The 24,381-nt window shown below is 47.8% G+C and overlaps 1 protein-coding gene across 1 annotated transcript in view; it reads right to left on the bottom strand.

The window, feature by feature from the left end:
* LOC125436079 (fatty acid amide hydrolase-like) overlaps positions 1 to 24,381 on the bottom strand; it is a 52,566-nt gene that overhangs the window by 26,193 nt on the left and 1,992 nt on the right. Inside the window, exons 2-11 of the mRNA XM_048502690.1 lie at positions 20,418 to 20,474; positions 17,797 to 17,834; positions 15,344 to 15,484; positions 14,236 to 14,298; positions 13,435 to 13,555; positions 11,376 to 11,468; positions 2,035 to 2,195; positions 1,714 to 1,799; positions 1,212 to 1,295; positions 713 to 776 (exon numbers count right to left, since the gene is read on the bottom strand). Coding sequence (XP_048358647.1) covers positions 713 to 776; positions 1,212 to 1,295; positions 1,714 to 1,799; positions 2,035 to 2,195; positions 11,376 to 11,468; positions 13,435 to 13,555; positions 14,236 to 14,298; positions 15,344 to 15,484; positions 17,797 to 17,834; positions 20,418 to 20,474 — 908 coding nt within the window. The remainder of the gene's footprint in view (positions 1 to 712; positions 777 to 1,211; positions 1,296 to 1,713; positions 1,800 to 2,034; positions 2,196 to 11,375; positions 11,469 to 13,434; positions 13,556 to 14,235; positions 14,299 to 15,343; positions 15,485 to 17,796; positions 17,835 to 20,417; positions 20,475 to 24,381) is intronic.

The raw sequence follows: 24,381 nt of genomic DNA, 5'->3' as shown, positions 1-24,381 counted from the left end.
CCACTGCGAGTAGCAGAGAGCTGGACTAGATGGACTTTGGTCTGATCCAGCTGGCTTGTTCTTATGTTCTTATGTTCTACCCTGAAGATAGTTTCATTGGAGCAACTGGCAAGGAGTAAGAAGATATAAGCGTGGCTTGTTCTGCCTGGGTATTTAGACAAAATTGTAGAAATGTACTGAGTTCAACTTTCTTGATAGAAACTACAATATACAAGTTCACGTGCGATGGTTTCTATCATCCCCAACTGGCATGGACAGTGACCAAGGCCTTCCAATGAGGGGAACTGAACTGGCCTAAAGAAAATGCTCTGCAATTTTTAGGGCATTTCAGAGCCTACTACTAACTTGGCGGGAAAAGTTTTCATCACTGTGACAGTCTGGAAGGAAATGTCCCACAATCTTTGTTTAATAGTCTCGCCTATTGATGCCTAAGTTGTAGTAGAGTTTAGCCAGACATTCCAAGATGAAGCAATTTTCTGTCTATTATCCTCCATCAGCTTGATTCAAAAACTGCATCTTGCAAATGACACATTGATGCAAAATAAGGAAGTGAGAAGTAACCACGGATTTTCAGCACTCTGTCTCACGAAGGGTTTCTGCCTAACGGCCACATGCCAGGAGACACACTATTAATATGCACACATACCTATGACACACACGCAGGGTATTTCCTGCAGCTGAATACAATCACTGTTGCAAAGAGGCGTTCTTACCCAGGCCAACGGTGGAATAAGAGAGTGGGTGACAGCCATGGCCACTGATGCGTCCAAAAGTACCTTCAGATGAGAACGAGAGGAGGGGTGGTTAAAAGCACGAAGCAGCCGTGAACTGAAATAAGTTGCCAAAAGAGATGGGTCAGGTTGAGGGTCTACAGAAGGAGAAGTTGAATCCAGTCAGTCATGGATTCTCTCTCCAGTCCTGAGCTACCCAGCAAAGGCAGCCGTGGTCCCAAAGAGTAGGACAGGATGGAGCCCTGGGTTCAGATTCAGGAGGACAGAAGGAAAAAACCCAGCTCAGCTGTGAAGCGCCTGTTGTCTCAGAGGAGGCTGAGGCATGAGGCCTTGAAGGCAGGGAAGAATTCTCAGCCTTGCCAATGGAGGACAAGTGGTCCAAACCTTCTCAGGGACAAACGTTTCTCAGCAGTCTCTTGTCCCCCACTCCCCACCAATCCAGGGATGCTCAGGATCCCCAGGTAATCAAGCACAGCGTACCTTTCAGTCCCACAATTCCACAGAAAGAAGCTGGGATCCTCACTGAGCCGCCTCCATCTGTGCCAATAGCCAAGGGGCAAAGACCTGACAAGAAGGTATTTCTGAAGTTTTAAAGGGAAACCATCGCGCTCCAGATGTTTCTCACAACCCCAGGGGATGCAGAAGGAGAGCTGGGCTCCAAAGTGCACAGCTCATGGTAATCTCTCCCCTTGAGCCATGTGCTTTGGAGCCCAACTCTCCTTCTGCCAACTCCACCCCAGCTCCTATCTCCAAGTGGTCTTCTCCAAGTAGGCATGAAGTTGCCTTGGTCCATCAAAGCCCATATTGTCTACTCAGGCTGGAAACAGCTCTCTGTGGTTGCAGGCAGAGATCATTCACACCAGTTTCGGCCTGGTCCTTTTTAACTGGAGATGCCCGGGATTGAACCCGGGGCCTTCTGCATGCCAAGAAGACACTCCACCACTGAGCCACAGCCCTACCAATCTCTCCCTTGTAACCTCACCTGCTGCCACAGCCGCCGCAGAGCCACTGGAGCTCCCGCCAGTGAAATGCTGGGGTTTGTAAGGATTCCTAGCTGTACCGTGGAACCTGGAAGTCAGCAAAGAAGTGGAAGAAAGTGTGAAAGGCACCACGGCCCCGGCATGTTGCAGAGGGTTCCCAAGACCAATCTAGGATGTTCTCTCCACTCAGGAGGGGCCAACATCGTGGCTGCATCACACAAAAACAAAGCAGTCATGATGGACACTGTCCTTCAAGAAAACTTGAGCTCTCCCACAGGGTCCCACCAAGTTGGCCAGAGGTCGTAGAATGCAAGCTACCTTACCTGTTGGGGTTACAGCCTGTAGTTCCAGTGCCCAATTCGTGCATGTTGGAGACACCAATAATTACAGCCCCAGCCTCTCTCAGCTTCCTTGTCACAGTAGCATCCTCAGCCTCTGGCTTTGTGCCCAGGTATTCCGTTCCAACTCGATGGTGATAGGGCACCTGGGGGGGGGGGGGATGTTTAGAAAATGTTTTATTTATTTTACACATAAAGACAACACATCCAGAAAGAAAGAAAGAAGAAGAAGAAGAAGAAGAAGAAGAAGAAAGAAAGAAGAAAGAAGAAGAAGAAGAAGAAGAAAGAAAGAAAGAAGAAGAAAGAGTTAAATCTGATCTCCCCTCCCCCGCCCAGTAATAATAGTAAAAGAAAAAGAAAAAACCACACACCCCTACATAAATATATATATATGGGGACTTCCAGCTACCTCATTATAGATTCTAATGCAAATCTAGTTTTGTGCGTATGGTTAATATCTGTATTAAACTACTTTCATCTAACCCGCTGTTTTCATTTAAATCTCGAATTCTGCCATTATTTCTCTGTTTGTGTATGTTTTCAGTAAGTAGTCCACAAGAGTTTCGCCCTTTCGTCCATATTCTTGTCTCTTATAAACATCATCAGCCTTGCTGCCATCTCTACATATTCCGTAATTTTCAAAATCCAATCTTGTTTTGTTGGAATTTTAGTGTCTCTCCAGTTGCACCCATCTAAAATCCTTGTTGCAGTTGTCATGTACGTAAAAAGTGTTCTATATTGATCTGTGACATCCTCCCCCATCAGCCCCAACCACAATGCCTCCGGTTTTATTTCAATTGCTATTTTCATAATCTTTTGCATTTCCTTTAAAATCATATCCCAAAACAACTCTTTACATTTCTATCAGATATGAAAAAAGACCCCTCATGTTGCTGACATTTCCAGGATTATAACGAGTTGTAAATTTCAAATCTTTTCTCCATAATCTTTCACATTGTCCCATTTGTATACTTCTCCCCATGTTACTATCCCATTTTATCATCACCGATTTTACCCCCTCTTCCTCTGTATTCTGCTTTAATAACATCTTATACATTTCAGTAATCAGTTTATCATCATTGATACTGTGTTTCCCCAAAAATAAGCCCTAGCATGATTTTTCAGTATTGTTGGAGGATGCTTGAATTATAAGCCCTACTCTAAAAACAAGTCCTAGTTACAGAGTCCATGGCCCCACCATTTTAAGTCACACAGGGGGTGCAAAATGGCCCCACTGCAAGGCCATGCCCCCCTGCCAGGCAGTGGCATACCTAGGCAAACTGGAGCCCTGGGCAAAACCTGAGTTTGATGCCCCCCCCATGGGCGGCCACCCTCCCTCACCACAACCAAACAATGAATTTTCCCACCAGGTCATTTTAAAGTCACCATCACATTATAGAACATGCCCCACATTATAGAACATGTCACCATCACAAATCTGAACACAGGGATGGTTCATGCCACAAAGTGGAAATAATTTTTTGACATTTTCATATCCCTCTGAAGATCAGCATATGTTAAAGTTAACTGTAGACTTTCCTTCTTTTCATCACTTTCCTAGAGCAGCAGGTCCACAATGATGCTTACTGAAGTGATGCAAAATCACCTTCTAAAGGTGCTTTGGAAGTGAGGCCAAGGGCACTTTCTCACATGCAGAATAATGCATTTTCAAGCCACTTTCAATGCATTTTACAGCTAGATTTTAGGGTCCCCAGTTTAAACAACATTGAAAGTGATGCTATTTGGGGGTGGATTCTCCCCCACCCTGAAACAGCATCATTTTCAATGTTTAAACTGGGAACCTCAGATTCTCCCTTTAAATCCATGCCGAAGGGGGTAGATTTAATAACAATAATAATAACCTTTATTAGGCATTGAGAGAATAAAAGAAAGAAAATAAGCATTGGCAGGAAGGGAGTGGATTTAAAAGGAGAATCTGTCCAGTGACCTCGTGTTTTTTGAAGCACTTGGGAGCTGGAGCCTCAGCCTGGCAGCAAGAACCAATAAGTGCAGGCATGACTTCCCTCTAGTGGTGGGAGATATGGTGTACCTCTCCACCAAGAATCTCCAGGACATACATCGGCCCTCGAAACTGAGTGCGAAATATATTGGGCCCTTTAAGATTGTCAGAGTGATAAATAAAGTGACTGCTGAACTGGAATTGCCTAATGCTTTGCATAAAATACACCCTGCGTTCCCCGGATGTCTGGCATCCAGAGAAGAAGATTCCTCCTCCGGTCCTGATTAATGGGACTAAACATTACGAACTTTCTGACATTCTTGATTCTCGCATCTATCAAAACTGCTTGCAGTATTTGGTCTCTTGGAAAGGTTGTTTACTTGGGCAGAATCAGTGGATATTTGCCAAGAATGTTAAAGCCCCCCGCCTCGTTAAAGCTTTTCATCAAAACTGCCCAAGGAAGCCAGGGGGGAGGGCCCTAAAGGGAGCGGAATGTCAGGAGGCCTGTTATTATGGGATTTTGCTATTGCTGCTTTCTGTATGCTGCGGGTGGAGGAATGGGTTAATTGCATTTTTAACTGACTTTCAACTGTCTTCCATATGATGTTATGCTGTACCAGGTGCTGATCAAGGTCAGTGCCTGGCCATCTCTACTGTTATCTCTTTCACAGTTCCTTTTGGGTATGCTTTCCCAGGATGGGCGGGGGCGGGGCGGTGCTAGCTGCTTTAACTACTGGGTTTTGCACGGGCAAACCTCAGTTTTGGCATGACCAGAGGAGATCCTCAATACTCAATAAACTACTATTCTTATACATGAGTTTGTTTCAGTTTTTGGGATTCTGACAGCTATGCCCTGGAATGCCCCCGCCCCTGGGCATAACACCCCTGTTGCACAAAAAATAAGACATTCCCTGAAAATAAGGCCTAATGCATTTTTTAGAGCAAAAATTAATATAAGATCCTGTCTTATTTTCGGGGAAACACAGTACCTAGGTTAATTTCAAATTCTGTCATCTGCACAGCAAAACCTGTATTTTTGTTGTCTGCTTTGAATATTTCTAGTAATTTATAGTAGGCACCTAGGGGCTTTCATATCTAGACAACGGAGGGAGATTTCATATCTAGACAACGATGATCCCTGATTGAATCCAAAACATTTCCCAGCCAACCCTCTCCAAATGCAACAACAGGTCAGGGGATCATCCCCCCTAGCTCAGTGAAGACACACCAGTTTAGTTTGCATACCACTTTAATGTAAAGGTTTCAATGGTGTTGATGGTAAGGGCAGCCGCCTAACCTTGAGTACATTCCACAGCCCGGGCGATGGGCCAGCTTCATCGGCGGAGACTTTATCTCTGCGCGGGAGATGAGGTCTCCGTTCCCATGGGAAGCAGGGAGGGAGGGGGATGGGATGAATAGAGTTATAACCTGTGCTTCTGGCGGGAATTGTCATTCCTGCCACTGCGTGTCACCCGAGCTTTCGAAGATGTCTGAATAAGCGGTCTTTTCACCAAAAGAGCCTTTTATTTCTGCTTCTATGGAATTCCTTACATTGTGGCAGGAATCACAATTCATCTATATCCCTAGTGCGGTGGGCCTCACGGTGTCCGGCATAGAGAGGTTAGTGTACTGCGAGGAAAGTGCGGCAGCTAGCCTTAAAGGGCTCCGACCTTTTCCCTTCTGGATCTGGAAGGAACGGCGGAAGCAATTTCGCTGGTGACGCTTTCGTCACCATTATCACCGAGTCTTCCTTTACTCCGTTAGGCGAGGGGCGTGGCAGCGACAGAGGACTTGCCAGGTCGTTTGGGAAATATCTATGGATCGGCGCTTCGCAGTTCGGATCTCTACCGTTTAGGCGTCATGGGTAAAGCCGGGCCTGACCACCTAATGCGGCAACCCAGAGTCCATTGAGCGATTCCTGGACTACCGTATTTTGGTGATGCTCCCCAAGAACCACGTGGCACAGCACTGGGGCCCGTCGAGGGCCTGGGACTAAACCTGGGATTGCAGGAATTATCATTACCCGTCTTCGATGGATCCCTGATCGAGGTCAGCGGCTGCACCTGCAGAGGTGCCCGGAGCCACGGTAGCTTCTGATGTACTCCGATGTCACCAGCTTCCAGGCGGCGGGGAGTCGAAGAAACACTCCCAGCGGATCTGTTCCCTCTCCGCCGAAGAAAACTGGGATGAGGAAGTGGGCCGATAAAGATGCCCAAGAAGCATGGACCCGTGAAGCGCCAGCATGGGAGGAGCGGGCACAGTTGCAGCAAAACGCGAAAACCTGCAGAAGGACCGGGAACAGCAAGCGCGAAAGTCAACTTTCGAGTTGGACCGTGCCAAATCTTCAACGACAATATGTGCAAGAACCTGTCGGTACATGATAGGTCTGGAACACTCAGACTGGATTTAAGCTGACAGCGTTCAGACGCTAGCGCCGCCAAAGTGAGCTTACTGCAGCTATTAAGCGGGGCGAACTTTGGCTAAGTGGAGCGAGAAAAAGCGGCCTGCATGCTGCAGGATGCGTTGACCGCAGGAGAGCTGGCTGCGTTGGAAGGGAACTGGGAGGCAGCAGACCAGGAAGCTTAAGTTAGGTCTATGCTGTTACTGATACTGCGGTAGCAGAGGCAGCGTGGCTGGAGTCCTGCCACTGGCGCCAGCGTCACCGGTATTGATACATACGATTCGGCCCCGGCTGCAACGCTGCCGCTAACCTGCTCAACCGTGCAACGCCGCCCCTGCGGCAAAAGAACGTCAGAAGGGTTACTATAGGCCCCGATACCTTACCCGTTTTGATAGGACCGCTTCCAGCTTCCTACTTCATTTTACCTTCGATGATGCCCACGCGGAGGACTATGATGATGATTTATACGGTCTGAAGCGAAAAAAATACGGGACATCGGCTCCAGTCCTGGATAGGGCAGCTTAACCGACTGGTTTGTAACCACTTTAGTTCCAGATAAGACTTTCGCCGCGGTGCCGCATTCCTCCAGAAGCAGAGCTGGCGGCGCTTCCGAATCCGAGGCCAGCGAGGAGCTATCGCACCATCAAAACTATCCAGCAGGGTGCTTGGCCGTCCGTTTGCAGAATTTGCGTGGTTGCGATGCGGCTGCTCGACTCCCTCACAGGTAGCCTGAGCATGAAATGCGAATACTTCTCAGATGCTGTTGGCGGCAAGCTGGGCTGAAGCGGTGTTTTAATTGGGTTCCTCGCACTGTTATTTGCTGATTGGATCCGGGTTGGTTCCAGGTGGCGTCTAAGCGGAATACGCTTCGTGCGGGAGGCCGCCCATCAACCACCACTCGTCCACCAAGAGCAAGCCCAGCAGCCCCACGAGACCACTGGCCGTCGCCGTGAGCTGGGATTGTGCCTTTACTCGCGGAGGACCAGGTCATCAGCATGGCTTTATCGAGAAGCAAAACCAGCCACTCAGCCGCAGCGCCCATCTGCCAAGCCACCGCATGAAGTCGAGGGCGCAAGTCGGGGCGCCTCGACGCAGACTCTTCTAAAGCTGATCATCGAAGAAGCGACCTAGAGGAGGAAGCAGCTGTTTGCCTCTTCAACCCCAGCGGATATGGGTTAACTCCTATTGCTTGGCGGTGGTGAAGGCAGCGCATCCCATTATTACTATCAAGATTTCTAGCCAACCCAGCTAAACATGCCGCGTATAGCCTATAAACCCTTGTGGATTCTAGCTGCTCCCATTGCTTAATCGCGGCCCCAGGTTGGCAGAGGCTAGGTCTGGACCAAATCCCCTAGCTAAGCCCATACCATTCACCCAAATGGGCCCGGCAGCCCTCTGGGAAGAAGGACCGGCCAGTTCAAAACACAACGGTTCTCCTCGTTCGCCGACTGGGAGAAATTAGTTTTATTTTGGCGCCAGTATTCAAACCTCCATAGTTTTGAATGCCATGGTTATTGTTACATGAACCAAAGTTCATTTGGAAAAGAGCGGATCTTAGAATTCACTGACCCTCCCTACGGTGAACACGCCAGATTGGGGAAAGAGCCTTCTCCTGACACACCCCTCCCTGAAGCTATCAGCAATTGCTCGATTCTATTGGCATCCACGAAGTATTACCAAAGATCACAGCCAGAGTTTTTCAGGAACAGAATCGCGATCAGTTGCCACCCCATAGAGACACTGACTGCAAAATGGATTTATACAGCCAGAGCAACTGCTAAGGTAGAATCTGCCGTGTGGTCAATGAGGAGAACCGTGCCTTCTTGGACAAGAACCTGCGGCTCGCGGGTTCATCTGTGGGCGCTACAAACACGCACGCTGCTCCGTTTTGTTTGTAAAAGATGAGTCTTCTGGCTTTTACTGGATGCTCGAGGTCTCAATACGGTCTGTCCAGTAGTATCCTTTGCCTTTGATCCCAAGGACCTTTTGATGCACTTCCTTTCTGGGCAAAGTGGCATCTTTACTAAGTGGACTTGAGAGAAGCTTACTACAGGGTCCCAGAATTGCTGAAGGCTATGAACACTTGACTTCGCGTTTAACACAAAGTTTGGACAGTTTGAATACTTAATAATGCCATTAGTTAGGAGTGGGGCCCCGGAGGCTTTTATGGCCCTCATCAGCAGCGAAGTTCTCCATGATTTATTGTACAGAGGGGTTGTGGTATGCTTAGATGGCGTTTTAATTTATTCACAAACCATAGAAGAGCATGAAGCATTGGTTGGAAGTATTGAAGCAGCTTGCTCAACAACTCTCTCTTTGCCAAACTCTCCAAATGCTGTTTCCATCAGACCTCCATTGACTATTTGGGTTACCGGATACCATGCGAGGGCTTAAAATGGATCCTGCTAAAATTGGCCGGTCCTCAATGGCCTGCCCCGCAACCGCCAAAGAACTCCAATCTTTCTGGGTTTTGCTAATTTCTACTCGTGACTTTATACTACCCCAATTAAGCTGAGCTGACTCTCCCTCTCACAGTATCTTACGCGCTAGGGTAAGATCCACTGTCATGAAGCCGGGGCCCCTTTCCTGGTCTGAAGAATGTCAAGCAGCCTTTCAGCTCTTAAAGTCTGCTTTACCACGAACCCATCCTAAAACACCCTGACCCAGATCTCCGGTTTGTAAGTTCCGCGTGGATGCCTCGGACAAAGGCGGCGGGCAGCCTGTTGCAGAAAAAATAAAGATGGTAGGCTGGTTCCGTGTGCTTATTTATCAAAATTCTCGGTGCTGAACTCAACTGGACTGTGGGAGATAAAGAGACTGCGGCCATCAAAGTAGCACTCTCCACTTGGCCACTGGTTGGAGGGCTAAGCTTACCCCTTTCAGGTTTGGTCGGATCAAAAAACCTGGCGGCTCTTTCCACCCCCCCCTCAAGATGTCCATAAAACAACTCCGTTGGGCGATTTCTTTCGTTTCTCTTTCTGATCCATTTTTTTCCCGGGAAAACCAATAAAGCTAGCTGACCCAGCGCTCACTCACGGCGCCTACCGAGGGTGGAGCACATACGAGACATTCCGCGCACTGTTCTCTCCTACTCCCAGTTGGGGCTGGCTGTCACCCGATCTCAGGCGTCCACTCCTCCTTCACCACCATTCCCAGTCTCGTCTCTCTCCTTTCCTGCGGGGAACTTCGAGGAAGCGGGGCTGCACGAACCTCAAGCGGAGAAGGTGATTCAATTGCGTTTGGAGAATGGGGTTTGGCGGAGGTATTTGAAATCGACCTCCCCACTCGCCGCCAGGTTTAAGCCTGCTACGATGCCTTCGGCTGGACATTTTATTTCGCGAAACTCTGCATTTTGGCCCGCCCGTCAGTTCTGGTGGCGCAATGCTGGAACGATGGTATATTAAAGGCTGCTCTGTTGTTTGTGCAGAAGCCAAAACCATTCGAGAGCCCCATGGGCTGTTGAAACCTCTCCGGTGGCCTCCGTAGCAGGAGAGTCATCTCCATGGATTTTATTACAGATTTGCCAGAAAGTCGGCGGCAACCGCGGTCTTGTGGGTGGTGGTGAACTGGCGCCTGAAAACAAAGCCCATTTTATTCCGCGCATCCCTCATCCACAAGTTAGCCGCGGCTGTTCATTCAACATGTTTACCGTCTACACTCCGCCCGCTAAAGGTGGTCACCGACAGCGGCCCCCAATTCATTTCAAAGAGTTCTGGGCGTTTTGGGGTTGTTAGGGGCCGCCAGCGATTCGCCGCCCCCCTACGTTTCGTTCGAGTAATGATTGGTCAGGAAGAGCGAACAAGAACCTAAGAGCAGTATTTCGTTGTTACACCAACGCTACCACCAAGACAATTGGTCGAGCTCATTCGTTCGCGAATGCGCCTATAATTTCTAATGGGTTCATAGCGGTACAAAGAAACCCCTTTGAAATTGTGTCGCAATTAAACAAAGTTCCCGCCGTTGCCGCCTTACCCGCGACAGCTTTGGATCCTCCAGAGTTTCAACAATGGTTCATCCCTAGCCGAGGGATGGAAATGCAGTCAGACATGCTTATAACAGGCTAAGGACTCCCCAAAGCTGGCAGTTCTGAAATCTCAGAAGGCGTGCATAAATTCTCCAAGCTGGGCAAAGATTAGTGGGACCTTTCAGATTACTGAAGTGATTAATGATGTCACTGCCGATTGGATTTGCCTAACTCTCTCTTAGTAACATTCATCCTGTCTTCCATTCAGTTTACTCAAAGGAGGCTCCCTTCCGATGCCTGCTTACGACCGCCCGGAGAGACCCACCAACTATTATTGATGGCTACCAGCACTACTGAAATTGGCATGCATCCTGGACTCTGCGCTTTAATGCATGGCACGTATTTAGTCTCTCTTAAGGTGGGATATTCCTCTGGGTACGCAATCAATGGGTTTATTCGAAATATTGGCGCCCACCCTTATTTCTGCTTTCCACGCTTTCGCGCATAAACCCACCGGGGGAGGGTCTTCTTTAAAGGCAGAGTGTAAAGGTTTCAATGGTGTTGATGGTAAGGGCAGCCGCCTAACCTTGAGTACATTCCACAGCCCGGGCGATGGGCCAGCTTCATCGGCGGAGACTTTATCTCTGCGCGGGAGATGAGGTCTCCGTTCCCATGGGAAGCAGGGAGGGATGGGATGAATAGAGTTATAACCTGTGCTTCTGGCGGGAAGTGTCATTCCTGCCACTGCGTGTACTTGAGCTTTCTAAGATGTCTGAATAAACGGTCTTTTTCACCAAAGAGCCTTTTATTTCTGCTTCTATGGAATTCCTTACACCTAGGGGCTTTCATATCTAGACAACGGAGGGAGATTTCATATCTAGACAACGATGATCCCTGATTGAATCCAAAACATTTCCCAGCCAACCCTCTCCAAATGCAACAACAGGTCAGGGGATCATCCCCCCTAGCTCAGTGAAGACACACCAGTTTAGTTTGCATACCACTTTAATCTCCTCCTTCAGGCATACAGGGACTCCGTCCAGAAGAGACAGGGGACGCTTACTTCTGTAGCGAGCAGCAGAGGCTTCAGCCATCTGAACAGGGAGAAATTTCAAAAGTCTGTCGTGCAATATAATATTACATCCAATTCTGAGCCTGTCTTGGAGCGTGGATCAAAAAGTCCAGAACAACAGAGCCAGGGCAGAGAAGGGGGATCTTTCTACAAAGCTGAGAAAAGTCCCAGGCTTTTAGAAAAACCTGTGATCTTTTTTAAAATTATGTTGTGAGACTAATTTTTTTAAAAAAAAATTAGACTTTTTCAATTATAATTGAATTAATGTATCATAAATATTAGATTGCTACTCGGCTTTCCAATTTTACGGGTCGACGTACGCCAAGACACTTCTATTGTATTGTGGCTGATCTGTAAATTGCCCCGAGCCAGTTGTGGGAGGGGCAATTAAGAAATTCAAGAAATAAATGAATAAAACCCCTCCAAAATAATACAAGCAACACCTGTAGCTTTAAGAAATGAACTCCCCTGAAGTTTCACAACACTGTATTCTGAGATGTTTGGTGGCCATTTGGGGAGTTGCTAGGCCCGTGGTGGCAAACCTTTGGCACTCCAGATGTTATGGACTACAATTCCCATCAGCCCCTGCCAGCGGCTGATGGCCAATTGTAGCCCATGCTGGCGGGGCTGATAAGTATGATCCCTATGGTCTCATTCCACAATATAGGCAATCATAACAAAATTGCCAAGCCTTGGTTTCTGTCGGTCAAAGGTAGGAATGGACTCTGAGGCCTGGAAAATTCCCAGTCCCTCTGCTGCTGTATCCCCTGAGGGAGGCAGGACTCTCGATTACCACCAGGCGACTCAGTAGCACACGACTTCGCCTTAGACCAGCCACTGTGAAACTTGCTCAGCTAATGCCCTATCTTGCAATAACCACCACGCAAGTCACTCAGGCTGTCTGTCATGAGACTTACCCAAGCGTAACAGCAGCAGCCGGCAAGCAGCTTATCCAATGACGTACCACTATGCAACTTGGCTGAGCCCATTGGTGGCCACAGAATAGCCTGCTGCCATACCACTCATACATCTCACGTGGGTGACCAGTTACGACATAACTACTGCAATGTGCCTGGAGCCAATGGCGACTCAGTACTAACAACTTTTGGCAAGTTGGCTGCAGAGGCTGCGGGGGGAGGGGGGAGGGGGGATGGAAAAGCAGAAGGCTGGGGAGGGGCAGGTAAAAGCAAATAAAGGCAAGTTGGGGTGGGAGAAACAAAAGCAGGGGAAAGGGAGAGGCTGCGCAGGCTGCTGGGAGAAAAAAAGATACAAGTGGAAATGTGATAACCATCCCCTTTTCTTAAGAAGAAGAGTCTGGATTTATACCCCCTTTCTCTCCTGTAAGGAGTCTCAAAGCAGCTCACAAACTCCTTGTCCCTTCCCTTCCCCACAACAGACACCTTGTGAGGCAGGTGGGGCTGAGAGAATTCGGAGAGAACTGTGATTAGTCCAAGGTCACCCAGCAGGCTTCATGTAGAGGAGTGCGGAAACAAATCCACCTCAACAGATAAAAAGAGGAGTCTGGATTTATATCCCACTTTTCTCAACCTTAAGGAATCTCAAAGCAGCTGGCAAACTCCTTCCCTTCCTGTCCCTACAACAGACACTTTGTGAGGCAGGTGGGGCTGAGAGAGTTTGGAGAGAACTGTGACTGGGCCAAGATCACAAAGGGAGTGGGGAAACAAACCCAGTTCACCAGACAAGAGTGTGCTGCTCAGGTGGAGGAGTGGGGGATCAAACCCTATTTTCCAGATTAGAGTCCACTGCTCTTATCCTCCACCCCAAGCTGGCTCTCAGCACTGCACCACTGCTCTTACAGACAGGGAGCATCGGTAGACCAAAGTATTCCAAACATGATCTCAGCCATACAACTCAATTAGAAAACTCCAGCACAGAGGACAAGAACCTACCACCTAAGAGGAAAATCAGGTTCACAGGGGGGATTTCCTTGTAAACACATGGCACTTCCTCCAAACAAAACAGCATACCTTGAGTATCTCCTCCCGATCCCACTGAACAATCGCGCGGAGTTGGGGGCTCGATTTCTCAGCATCCTGCAGGGCAGAAACAATGTTCTTGGCAACTTGAAGGGGTGTTACCTCTCCAGATCTAGGAAAACAGGGAAAATCAAGGCAGGGATATTTCTGTCGGTTCTCTCACTGTCAGAGCCACAAACTCCATGGCCAAATCCAGCCCTGAAGGGTGAGGTGGCATCCCCATTGGACTTCTCTGAAGTCATCTGCGCTCTGCATGCAGCAGACTTGGAAACTATAATACACTAATTGAAAGGCAGGTCCAAACTGCAACAACCAAACTACTAATGTGGACAAGGCAAAATGAATGAGCTATTCTCATACTGGTGGCCAACTTATGGCAACTCCACACGGTTTTCAAGGCAAGAGATGGTCAGAGGCAGTTTGCCATTCCCTGCCTCCTTGCAGCAACCCTAGACTTTCTTAATGGTCTCCCCTTCAAATATTAAACAGGGCCCACTCTGGGTAGCATCTGAGATCTGGCGAGATCGAGCTGACCTTGGCCATCCAAAGCAGGGGAGGCCTGCATGACAACAACAGAAACAAACCAGAAGACAGCAATGCAGATGTTTCAAAAGACTTGTTTTCACCGATGATGTCCTCCTGGATACCTGAAGGAAACTGGCATTTCGGTGCCACGGCGTGGGTTCACATGATCAGTTAGGTTCATGAAGCCATGGTTTTGGATTGCGCATAAGCCAGCCCATAGATAAGAGAAGTGCTCCCCCAGAACAGAGACAGTTTCACTTTGCTTACCGATAGGAATTCAAATAATCCTGGATCCCTCTGAAACTAAAAGTAGAGCTGTCAGACTGGGAACTGTAAAGAGAAACGGGAAAGGTCAGAGCTGAGAGAGAACCAGTCTGGAAGCAGGGAAATCAATGAGCAGTGTCTTTAACCAAGGATTCCTTTCCAGTAATACGTAAGTAAACTTTGCCTACAACTGCCAGCCTTTCACTCCACACAGGACACATTATTAGATGGAGCCCCACTTCATTTCCCCAGATATCCTTGTGAAATGCCACATCATGCCTCTCCAAAAAGAAAATGCTCGGCTGGGAGGAGGCCACACCAGATTGAGAAGTCAGCCAGGTCCAGAGTATCCCTGGGGAAGCGCAAGCTCACAGGAGTCCCTCTGCAACCACATTTTTGATGCAGAGGCGGGCAGAAGAGGCAGCTGAAAGGCAAGACTTAGGAATGGAAGGTTTGGAGATACGCAAGATGTGGGACAAGTCACAGCGAGAGGAGCCAGCAGGGACTTCCGCCCGTTCTCCTCACAAGCTAGGCCATGCTCAGCTTTTCATCTTATGGCACCCAGAGAAGTCATTTCCGTTCCTACTTAGCATCCAATGCAATCCAATCCCAAATGAAGTTGTTTGTTTATTATATTTTTAGGCCTATCAAAAGGGGCTCAGGGGAGCTCACAGCATTCACTACACAACAATGACACAAAATAAATAGATTAAATAGATATATTTAAATTTATATAAATATAAATATCAAGATTGAGAAAGGGAGGCCAGCCCAGATGGAGAATGTTGCTGCCTTCAACCGTAGGCGTGGGGGGGGGGGGGGGGCTCTGTTTTACAAGCCCTGCGGAATTGACACAGGGGCCCCCAGGTCTCACTTGAAAAAGTATTTCCCAGACTGGATTTTGTCCAGTATTATTTGTCTCTTCACTGAACTCCTAAAAATGCACCAGGCTACAGACCTTCCTAGCAGGCCAAAACAAATCCCATCCCATCCCCCACACCCCACACCCCATCAACTTTCCACTTTCCATTTGCTTGTCAAACACATGGGCAACTTTCCACATTTCCAGTCCCTGCCACAGCTTCCGGTCTCTATCCAAATCTCCACTTGCCTGTTCTCCAACAGCCTCTGGAGAACGTCAGAAAGGTTTTCCAGCTCTGAAGAGTCCGTTTTTCCCTCCGCAACAACCACCGGGACAAATGTGGGGTCTTCAGAGATATCAAGGTAACGCAGGATCGTAAAGTTGTTGATTCTGAAAAGGAGGGCATCTTGGAATGCAGTTGAGGCTGTAATGTCATGAGGGGTTTTTCCAAACTCCTCCACACAACTTTCCCCAATTTAAAATCTCCAATCCGCGATAGACGTATCGTCTTACTTTGTATCGCAGCCTGGGCTGATGGACTGGGACAATGGCATGGCAGAAGGAGCTGAAACTCATTCTCCAGTTGCTGCTGTTCCCATCACATTTGGCAGACTGACAGCTGCATTAAAGCAAAAGCAAGAACCTGAGATGGATTCCGCACAGCATATGCATAATGGGTTGCAGTCACTACAAAGGAACTCGTTTTCCTTTTTCCTGTTCGCATGTGTGCCCTTGTCGAAACCACTTGCAGTATTTGGTCTCTTAGAAAGGTTGTTTACCTGGGCAGAATCAGTGGATATTTGCTGAGAATGTTAAAGCCCCCCGCCTCGTTAAAGCTTTTCATCAAAACTGCCCAAGCAACCCAGGGGGGAGGGCCCTAGAGGGAGCCGAATGTCAGGAGGCCTGTTATTATGGGGATTTTGCTGTTGCTGCTTTCTGTAGGCTGCGGGTGGAGGAATGGGTTAATTGCATTTTTAACTGACTTTCAACTGTCTTCTGTATGATGTTATACTGTACCAGGTGCTGCTCAAGGTCAGTGCCTGGCCATCTCTACTGTTATCTCTTTCACAGTTCCTTTTGGGCACACTTTCCCAGGATGGGGGGTGCTAGCTGCTTTAACTACTGGGTTTTGCACGGGCAAACCTCAGTTCTGGCATGACCAGAGAAGATCCTTAATACTCAGTAAACTGCTGTTCTTATACATGAGTTTGTTTCAGTTTTGGGGATTCTGACAGCCCTTCACCCACTCAGGCAGCCATTGGAGCCCATGAAAACAATCCAGGTTGCTTTTACGCCTTCGCTCGCAGAAGCTTCTTTCTTTCTCTTTTGTAATGTCCCGCAACACTTGCAGGCAGAAATGAACCCTAGCAGCCATGTCAATCATCCCACAATACTATCGACTGCACCTGCATAGCTACTCACGTGCAACATGTAAAAGAAAAAGGGACCTCCCTGCAACAGCCTGTTTTATTCCACTCAACCCAGGATTTTTAAAAAACACTAAACCAGTGATCTTTTTGCACAGTCCTGGGTTGGAGGCGCTTCTGAGCAAAACAAAACAGGCAGGAGATGCTTTATTTCCCTCCCGTCCACCCAATCACTTTAGGTTCCGTGCCGTCCATTATGTCAAGGAGAATCTGCCCGCTCACCATTCTGTGGTCGCCAGCAGGTTGGGGGCAGATTCTCTGCGTGCCCGACAGTGCACAAAGCCCCCCCAGCACGTTTTCTCCCCGTGACCCAACGGCAGCGACACGTTCATTATTTCCTGGCTGTTGCAGGGAGGTCCCTTTCCCTTTTTTTCGTTCATGTGCTGCCCAGGTACAGCTACGCAGGTGCAGCCAATCAGACTGTGGGACAATCGGCATGGCTGTGGGGGTTCATTTCCGTATGCCTGCTCAGCTACGCATGTGTTGCAGGAAATTAAAAAAAGGGAAGCATCTCTGAGCGAAGGCGCTAAAGCAACTTGGATTGTTTCCATGGGCTCCAATCTCTGCCTGAGCGGGTGAAGGACACGCATGCAAACAGGGGAAAGGAAACTGGATTCCTTTATAACGACTGCAGCCCATTATGCATTTGCTGTGTGGAATCCACCTGTGTCTTCCCCGCCCTACCCTCACATCCAGCCACTGCGTGTACAGCAGTGGCATAGGAGGTTAAGAGCGCGTGTATCTAATCTGGAGGAACCGGGTTTGATTCTCTGCTCTGCTGCATGAGCTGTGGAGGCTTATCTGAGGAATTCAGATTAGCCTGTACACTCCCACACACACCAGCTGGGTGACCTTGGGCTAGTCACAGCTTCTCAGAGCTCTCTCAGCCCCACCCACCTCACAGGGTGTTTGTTGTGAGGGGGGAAGGGCAAGGAGATTGTAAGCCCCTTTGAGTCTCCTGCAGGAGAGAAAGGGGGGATATAAATCCAAACTCTTCTTCTTCTTCTTCCTTTGCCCTTTGATTAGAAGAGAGTTTTCTGTCCTCACAGTTTTTTTTATTAAAAGGAAAGCATCCTCTCATCCATTTTTAAGAGGGCCATAAATTTAGTTTTGAGGAATTCCTGTTCGCTTCTGCTTTTTCCAAGAGACACTACCTAGCCAAGTTAAACATGCTGCTTTTCTTCCGTTTTGCTTCTGAGGTAAAAACCTCCAGCGAGGAGATGCGCCGTCCTTCCCTCCCGCAACTGCCTAAGCAAACAGGACAACATGACCTACCTTATCAGAAGCGGCACCAAGAAAAGCTGCCCAAAAGCCTGTAAAGAGAAAGGAAACCATCTGAGCAGCCTATCTGGAGTTCTTATGGACTCAGCTTTGGAGCGACGAAGAATCCAATTTGCACCAGAGGAGATTCTCAGGAGGAAAATGAGTCACCGCCCAAGCCCTAAGAGGCAGGCAATTCCAACGGGGTAACAAAACACTTTTAAACCTAAGCTGACTTTTGCTTTCTCTATCTATCTTACCCTGCAACCAAAACTTGCATTATAGCAAGGTCTGTCATAAACGTTTTAAAAATACTAGCCCTGAGCAGCTGGCAGAGGGGTCCAAAGAGCAGACGGGTGAAACTTTCACCACTGAGGAAAGGATTCCAGGAAAGGGATTTGTGGGTGTAAGCCCTGTTAGCCACGGACATGCTCAGGAAATCTTGGCGCACCCTTTTCCCCTACAGTTAGCCAGAGCATGAAGCCCTACATCCGGTGACCCTACAGTCTCCAATAACTCAATAATCGCTTTGAACAGCAACGGGAAACCCTTGAGAGCCAGTGTGGTTTAGTGGCTAAGAGTGGTGGACTCCAATCTGGAGAACCAGTTTGATTCCCCACTTCTCAGCATGAGCCGCAGACTTTTATTTGGTAGACTGGATTTGTTTCCCAGCTCCTGCGCATGAAGCTTGCTGGGTCACCTTGGGCTAGTCACAGTTCTCTCAGAACTCTCTCAGCCCCACGTGGGGAGAGGAAGGGAAAGGAGCTTGTCAGCCACCTCAAAACTCCTTGCAGGAGAGAAAAGGGGGGCATCTGTCCAAGCTCTGCTTCTTCTGCCCTGACTCTTCCCTGCTGATGGGAAACACCATCAAGTTGAATATGACTCATGGTAACCCCTCGTTTGGTTTTCAAGGCATGAAGAAGAAGAAGAAGAAGAAGAAGAAGAAGAAGAAGAAGAAGAAGAAGAAGAAGAAGAAGAAGAAGAAGAAGAAGAAGAAGAAGAAGAAGAAGAGTTTGGATTTATATCCCCCCTTTCTCTCCTGCAGGAGACTCAAAGGGGCTGACAACCCTGCCCTTCCCCTCACAACAAACACCCTGTGAGGTAGGTGGGCTGAGGAGAGCTCCTCGAGAAGAGTTTGATTTATATCCTCCTACAGGTCACCCAGCTGGCGTATAGGTGGGAGTGTAATCAGGCTAATCTGAATTCCCCAGATAAGCCTCCACAGCTCAGGCGGCAGAGCTGGGAATCAAACCCGGTTCCTCCAGATTAGATACACGAGCTCTTAACCTCCTTCGCCACGGCTGCGTTTGCTGTTGCCTGCCTCTGCCTGCACAGGGTCTGCCTTCCAAGTACGAACCAGGGCTGATCGTTCTTAGTTCCCAACCTCTGATGAGCCTTGGCCATTCAGGGCTGGGCAGGGCAGGACTCTTCTCTGCCCACTCTTCCCCTTCGGGCCTCTTTCAAAGTTCCTTGCATGTTTACCTGGTTAAGTGTTTGTTCAGTTAAGACCTATGCCCTCTTTTTAAAGCTCAAAACTGCTCCAGCAAGGAGGGACGCTTTGTGATTGACCCAAAAGTCAGCCAATCAGTGCTATGTAGACCAGAAGAACAGCTCCCTCCTCCAGTCTAGTTTAGGGGAGCAGGTCATTTGCTCAGTTCAAGTGTACTTTGAGTACATGGTTAGCATAATATGCCAGTCTTATGCAGGGAAAAACTACTCCCCCATCCATGCACTAACCCTGTTCACAAGTTACAGTTGAACACATGTAGAATCCATGTACAGTAGACATTTAATGGTTCTTTATATGTATGTTGAGTCGTTCTCAGGTTACATTTGACCCTTCCACATTGCTGGGGAGCACCCTGCAATCTAGAAAACTGTGTAAAAAAATTTGGCCTTCCCTTCATACCAGAGAAGATGCCTGAATTTAAATATGTCTAGATTATACAATACTATGCATATATTTACACATTTCTGAGTGTCTAAACTTTTTTTGAAGCTTCTAAACTTTTTCTATGTCGTCTGTCAGCCTTCGCATGTTGACTGAGACTTCTGCAAAACTTTCACAAAAACTCCCATTTAAATTCTTATGCCAACCCACTACAAATCAAAACCACAGTGGGAAAAACCACACTGGAAGGGACAACTGAACTTTCAACATGTGTATAGCTCAGTGTGTGGTTCAAACCTTGCTTTTATCCAAAGACTGGCCCCAGGGCTTTTTTGAAAAAAGAACACACACTGGCTCTTTCTTAGGCCCCTTCCGCACACGCAAAATAATGCGTTTGCAAACCACTTTCACAACTGTTTGCAAGTGGTTTTTGCCATTCCGCACAGCCTCAAAGAGCACTGAAAGGAGTTTGAAAGTGCATTATTCTGCATGTGCGGAATGAGCCTTACTAACAGATCATAATCAGTAAAACTGCCAACTCTGGGTTGCAAAATTCCCAGAGATCTCAGCAGGGTATGATAGCAGAGATTCCACCTGCCAAACCAGAAAAGTGTGTTCAATGGTAAAAAAAGAAGCAGGAGGCCACGAAAGGATTAAACTAGTCCCGGCTCATATGATCCTTTCCTGAACACACTTTTCTGAAGGAAAAGAGGATCTAGAAGGCATGAAGTCACTGGATACTCACAGTGTTGGCCAAGTACACACAAAGGCGCAGTGGGAAACCAGAGAGTCTGGGACTCCACTAGAGAAAGGAGAAAGAGAAGAGTGTGTAAACAGGAGCAGACGGGCAGAGCTGCCAGCTTAGAACATAAGAACATAAGAACATAAGAACAAGCCAGCTGGATCAGACCAAAGTCCATCTAGTCCAGCTCTCTGCTACTCGCAGTGGCCCACCAGGTGCCTTTGGGAGCTCACATGCAGGAGGTGAAAGCAATGGCCTTCTGTGGCTGTTGCTCCTGAGCACCTGGTCTGCTAAGGCATTTGCAATCTGAGATCAAAGCTTCTCCCGGACCAATAATAGTAATGGTGATTGGGAACCCGGTGGGAGAGCTTTACAGTCTCTCAGGACACCTTGCCCGCCGACCTCCGTGATGCTGTCTTTTTGCAAGATGAGAAACTTACAGAAATTATTCCAAAATGTAATTGCTGGAGAAATAAGCCTTCATTGGTGGATTCCTCACAGCACAAATACAATGTCTTCAGGACACTATAAATAGTGTTTTGGGGAAGAATGTTGCACAGGTCTTTGCCCCAAAATGACTTCAGCCCGTTATATTCCTCTCAACCCAGGTTTTTTTAAAAAAATGACTAATCTTTTTGCAAAATCCCTGGTTGAAGATGCTCCTGCATGAACACCACAGGCAGGAGACGCTTCATTTTTCCTGCCCACCGGCCGAATCCACCTTCTATCCTCCTCCTTTCATTTCTGGCACCATCCACCATGTCAGGAAGATTCTGCCTGCCCGCCCACCCGCCATTTTGTGCAGCAGCACACTGTAGGCTGATTCTGAGCGCCCACCATTTCACGAGTCCCCCAGGCACGGCGTCTCCCTGTGGCAGCAAGTAGGACCGCCATTTTACTCACAGATCTACAGCAACACATTCATTATTGCCTAACCATGCCAGGAAGTCCTTTTTTCTCTTCTTTTTTTTTCATTGTGTGTGTTGAACATGTGAAGCTACAGAGGTGCAGCCAATCATATTGCGGGAAAATCGGCATGGCTAGGGGTGTTCTGTTTGTGCGTGCCCACATTTCTTGCAGCTATGCATGCATTGTGGGGGAGGGGGGGCACAGAAGTGTTTGGGGGCAAAAGCATGAAAACAACCCGAATTGTTTTCATGGCCTCAAATAGCTTCCTGAGCATGGAAACAGCACATATGCAAATGTTAAAAAAAGGAAAACGGGGTCATTTATTAACGATTGCAACTCGTTATAAATATGCTGTGTGGAATCCACCCTTCTTAATCAGTGATCTTTCTTTCACTGCATACATTAACCAGGTTAGCAAAACCAAAAGCCACCACTAATTACGGTTCAGCTACGAGTTTCATTTTGCATACATCCGAGCTTTGCAAGATCGTCAAGGTTGTGCTTTCAAAAAGAGTATCATTTCTCCGTCCTGCATCCCAGAGGGACAGCCAAGATCGTCTTTGGCTGCAAAACTAAAAAGGAGCTGCTTCTGGCAACTCAACCAGTTTTTGAAAGCCAGCCTGGCCCAGTGGTGAAGCGTGTCAGACCGCTGCAGGAGCTCCCCGGATGACACGTTCTCAGCCTAACTGACCTCACAGGGTTGCTGTGAAGATAAACTGGGAGGGAGAAGGCGGCTGGTGTGAGCTGCTTCGGGTCCTCGCAGGAGGGAATGAATTACATGAATTAAATAAAATATTTTTTTAATCACAGAAGAATGTTGCAGTGGTCCAAAATGATTTAAATAGACTAGATTAGAAGTATCTCCCTCTTGTTAGAAAGGGGTTAATGGAGTTTTAACAGACCATATAAGCCATAGGTGTGAAACTCGCAGCCCTCCAGATGTTATGGACTACAGTTCCCATCATCCCCTGCCAGCATCATGCTGGCAGGGGATGATGGGAACTGAAGTCCACAACATCTGGAGTGCCATGAGTTTGACACCTGTGATATAAGCAAAGCCATGCACGCTGCTTCATAGAGCAAACTCCAGGTGAAGTAGTCTGTTAAAAAGAAAGTGTGAAATAAGATGAGCGGGGATTGCTATAAAAGAGTTAAAAGGCTTTTAACAGATGGAGGCTTGCAAGGGTTTGCCAAAGGTGGACAGAAACGTTTCCTCAAGAATCTTCAGCCATTTCGCAGAAGTATGGACGCCGGCAGATATTCGTTAGGAAGAATCCTACCAGTTTGCTTAAGCTCACCGCAAAAATACGTTAGGAAGGGTTATGGGAGTCGGGGGCTTGTAACTGGAAGAGGCTTTGATATGTATATGTAATGTTTGATATGTTTAGTATGTACGGGTGTAACTCTAATTGCCCTTTGCCGCCTATGGGGGAGCGGAGAGGGGTCACTGCCATCAGGAGAGATAAGGGAAACATAAACTATTGTCATTTATATGCTGCTTTGAGCAGACAGGAAAACAACATCCTGCTCTGCTCCCTTTATGAATAAAGCAGAATTAAATTCTAACCCAGTGATGGCGAACCTTTTCGAGACCAAGGGCCCAAATTGCAACCCAAAACCCACTTATTTATCGCAAAGTGCCGACACGGCAATTTAACCTGAATGCTGAGGTTTTTGTTTAGAAAAAACAGTTGGCTCCGAGGCATGCGTTACTCGGGAGTAAGCTTGGTGGTAGTCGGTGGCTTTGCTTTGAAACAACCGTGCAACTCTTCCAAAAGGTGAATCATGATCCTCGGAGGGTTTACTCAGAAGCAAGCCCCATTGCCAGCAACCGAGCTTACTCCCAGGTAAAGGATCATGCTTTAGTTCTTCACATGAAAATCAGTGGGGTTTAATAGTGCTTAACAGGGTTACCTACACTGCTTCCCCAAAATTAGGTCTTAGGTTTAATGCTAATAATCGAGCCCGATGGCCCAGGCCAGCCTAGATGTGTGTGTGTGTGGGGGGGGGGGTTCTGTTTGTGCGTGCCCACAGAGAGGGCTCTGAGTGCCACCTCTGGCACCCATGCCATAGGTTCGCCACCACTGTTCTAACCACTGTGTTTGAGTTTGTTCCTCCTGAGCTTGATAGAGAGTCCCTTGGAAACCTGATAGAGCGGGTGACTGAGAGTGTGTTTATAACACTCTGATGCACAGCCAAAAGCTTATGTATAAAATTACATCTGTAAAGTAGAAGCAGCAGAGTCACAAGACCATAAAATGCAGAAAGTAGAGTGAATGCAGATGTAAAATTTCAGATGCGATGCATTTTCCCTAAGCGCCTCCCCCACCCGCCCTTTGCGCATTTCATGACTTCAGTGCCTCTATGCACATGGCACACCTGTCCCCTAGCCCCAAACATACTTCACCTGAGCTTCCTCCCTACCTTTGCACCATCGCATTGTGGCACATAGCCAAAAAATGTGGCCAGGTGTCAACACAACATAGAGACTGCTGGTTACAGTGCTGATGGATTCTAGCCCAACCATCTGTGGGAGAGAAATCTTCTGCCTGAATTCTCCCACGCGTGGTTATGGGCGTCGTCGTTCCAGAAGTGTCTTTTATTTAGATTCAGGCTTCCTAACTCGACTGGTGCGTCTGTGTGGGATGAGAAGCTTGGCCCTTCGGGGTGGCTGGTAAGACAAACAAGTTTTTAATGCCAGGGAGCAGCTCAACACCCCACAAGCTCAGCAACGTTTCACCTGTAGGCTTCAGCAGGCAAACACCTGCTCACCTGTAGGCTTCACCAGGCAAACACCTGCTCACCTGTCTCCCAGAAGACCGGGAGGCAGAAGTGTCCACAGATAGGTTTTGCAGCTTGAACAGCCCTCTGCTCAAGACAAGCAAAGCATAGTCAGAGCATCCCTCGTAGATTTTTTACATTTGTATTTCAGTTACTTGTTTACACCCCTCCTTTCTTTCCAACAAGGACTCAAAGCAGCTTACATTGCTCTCTATTTTATCCTCACAACAAATACTATGTTATACTGTAAATATCTGTTACTGGAAAATGCATATTT

The sequence above is a fragment of the Sphaerodactylus townsendi genome, linkage group LG07 (genome assembly GCF_021028975.2).
Source record: "Sphaerodactylus townsendi isolate TG3544 linkage group LG07, MPM_Stown_v2.3, whole genome shotgun sequence".
Lineage (NCBI taxonomy): Eukaryota > Metazoa > Chordata > Lepidosauria > Squamata > Sphaerodactylidae > Sphaerodactylus > Sphaerodactylus townsendi.
This window is presented reverse-complemented; position numbering and strand designations above follow the sequence as displayed.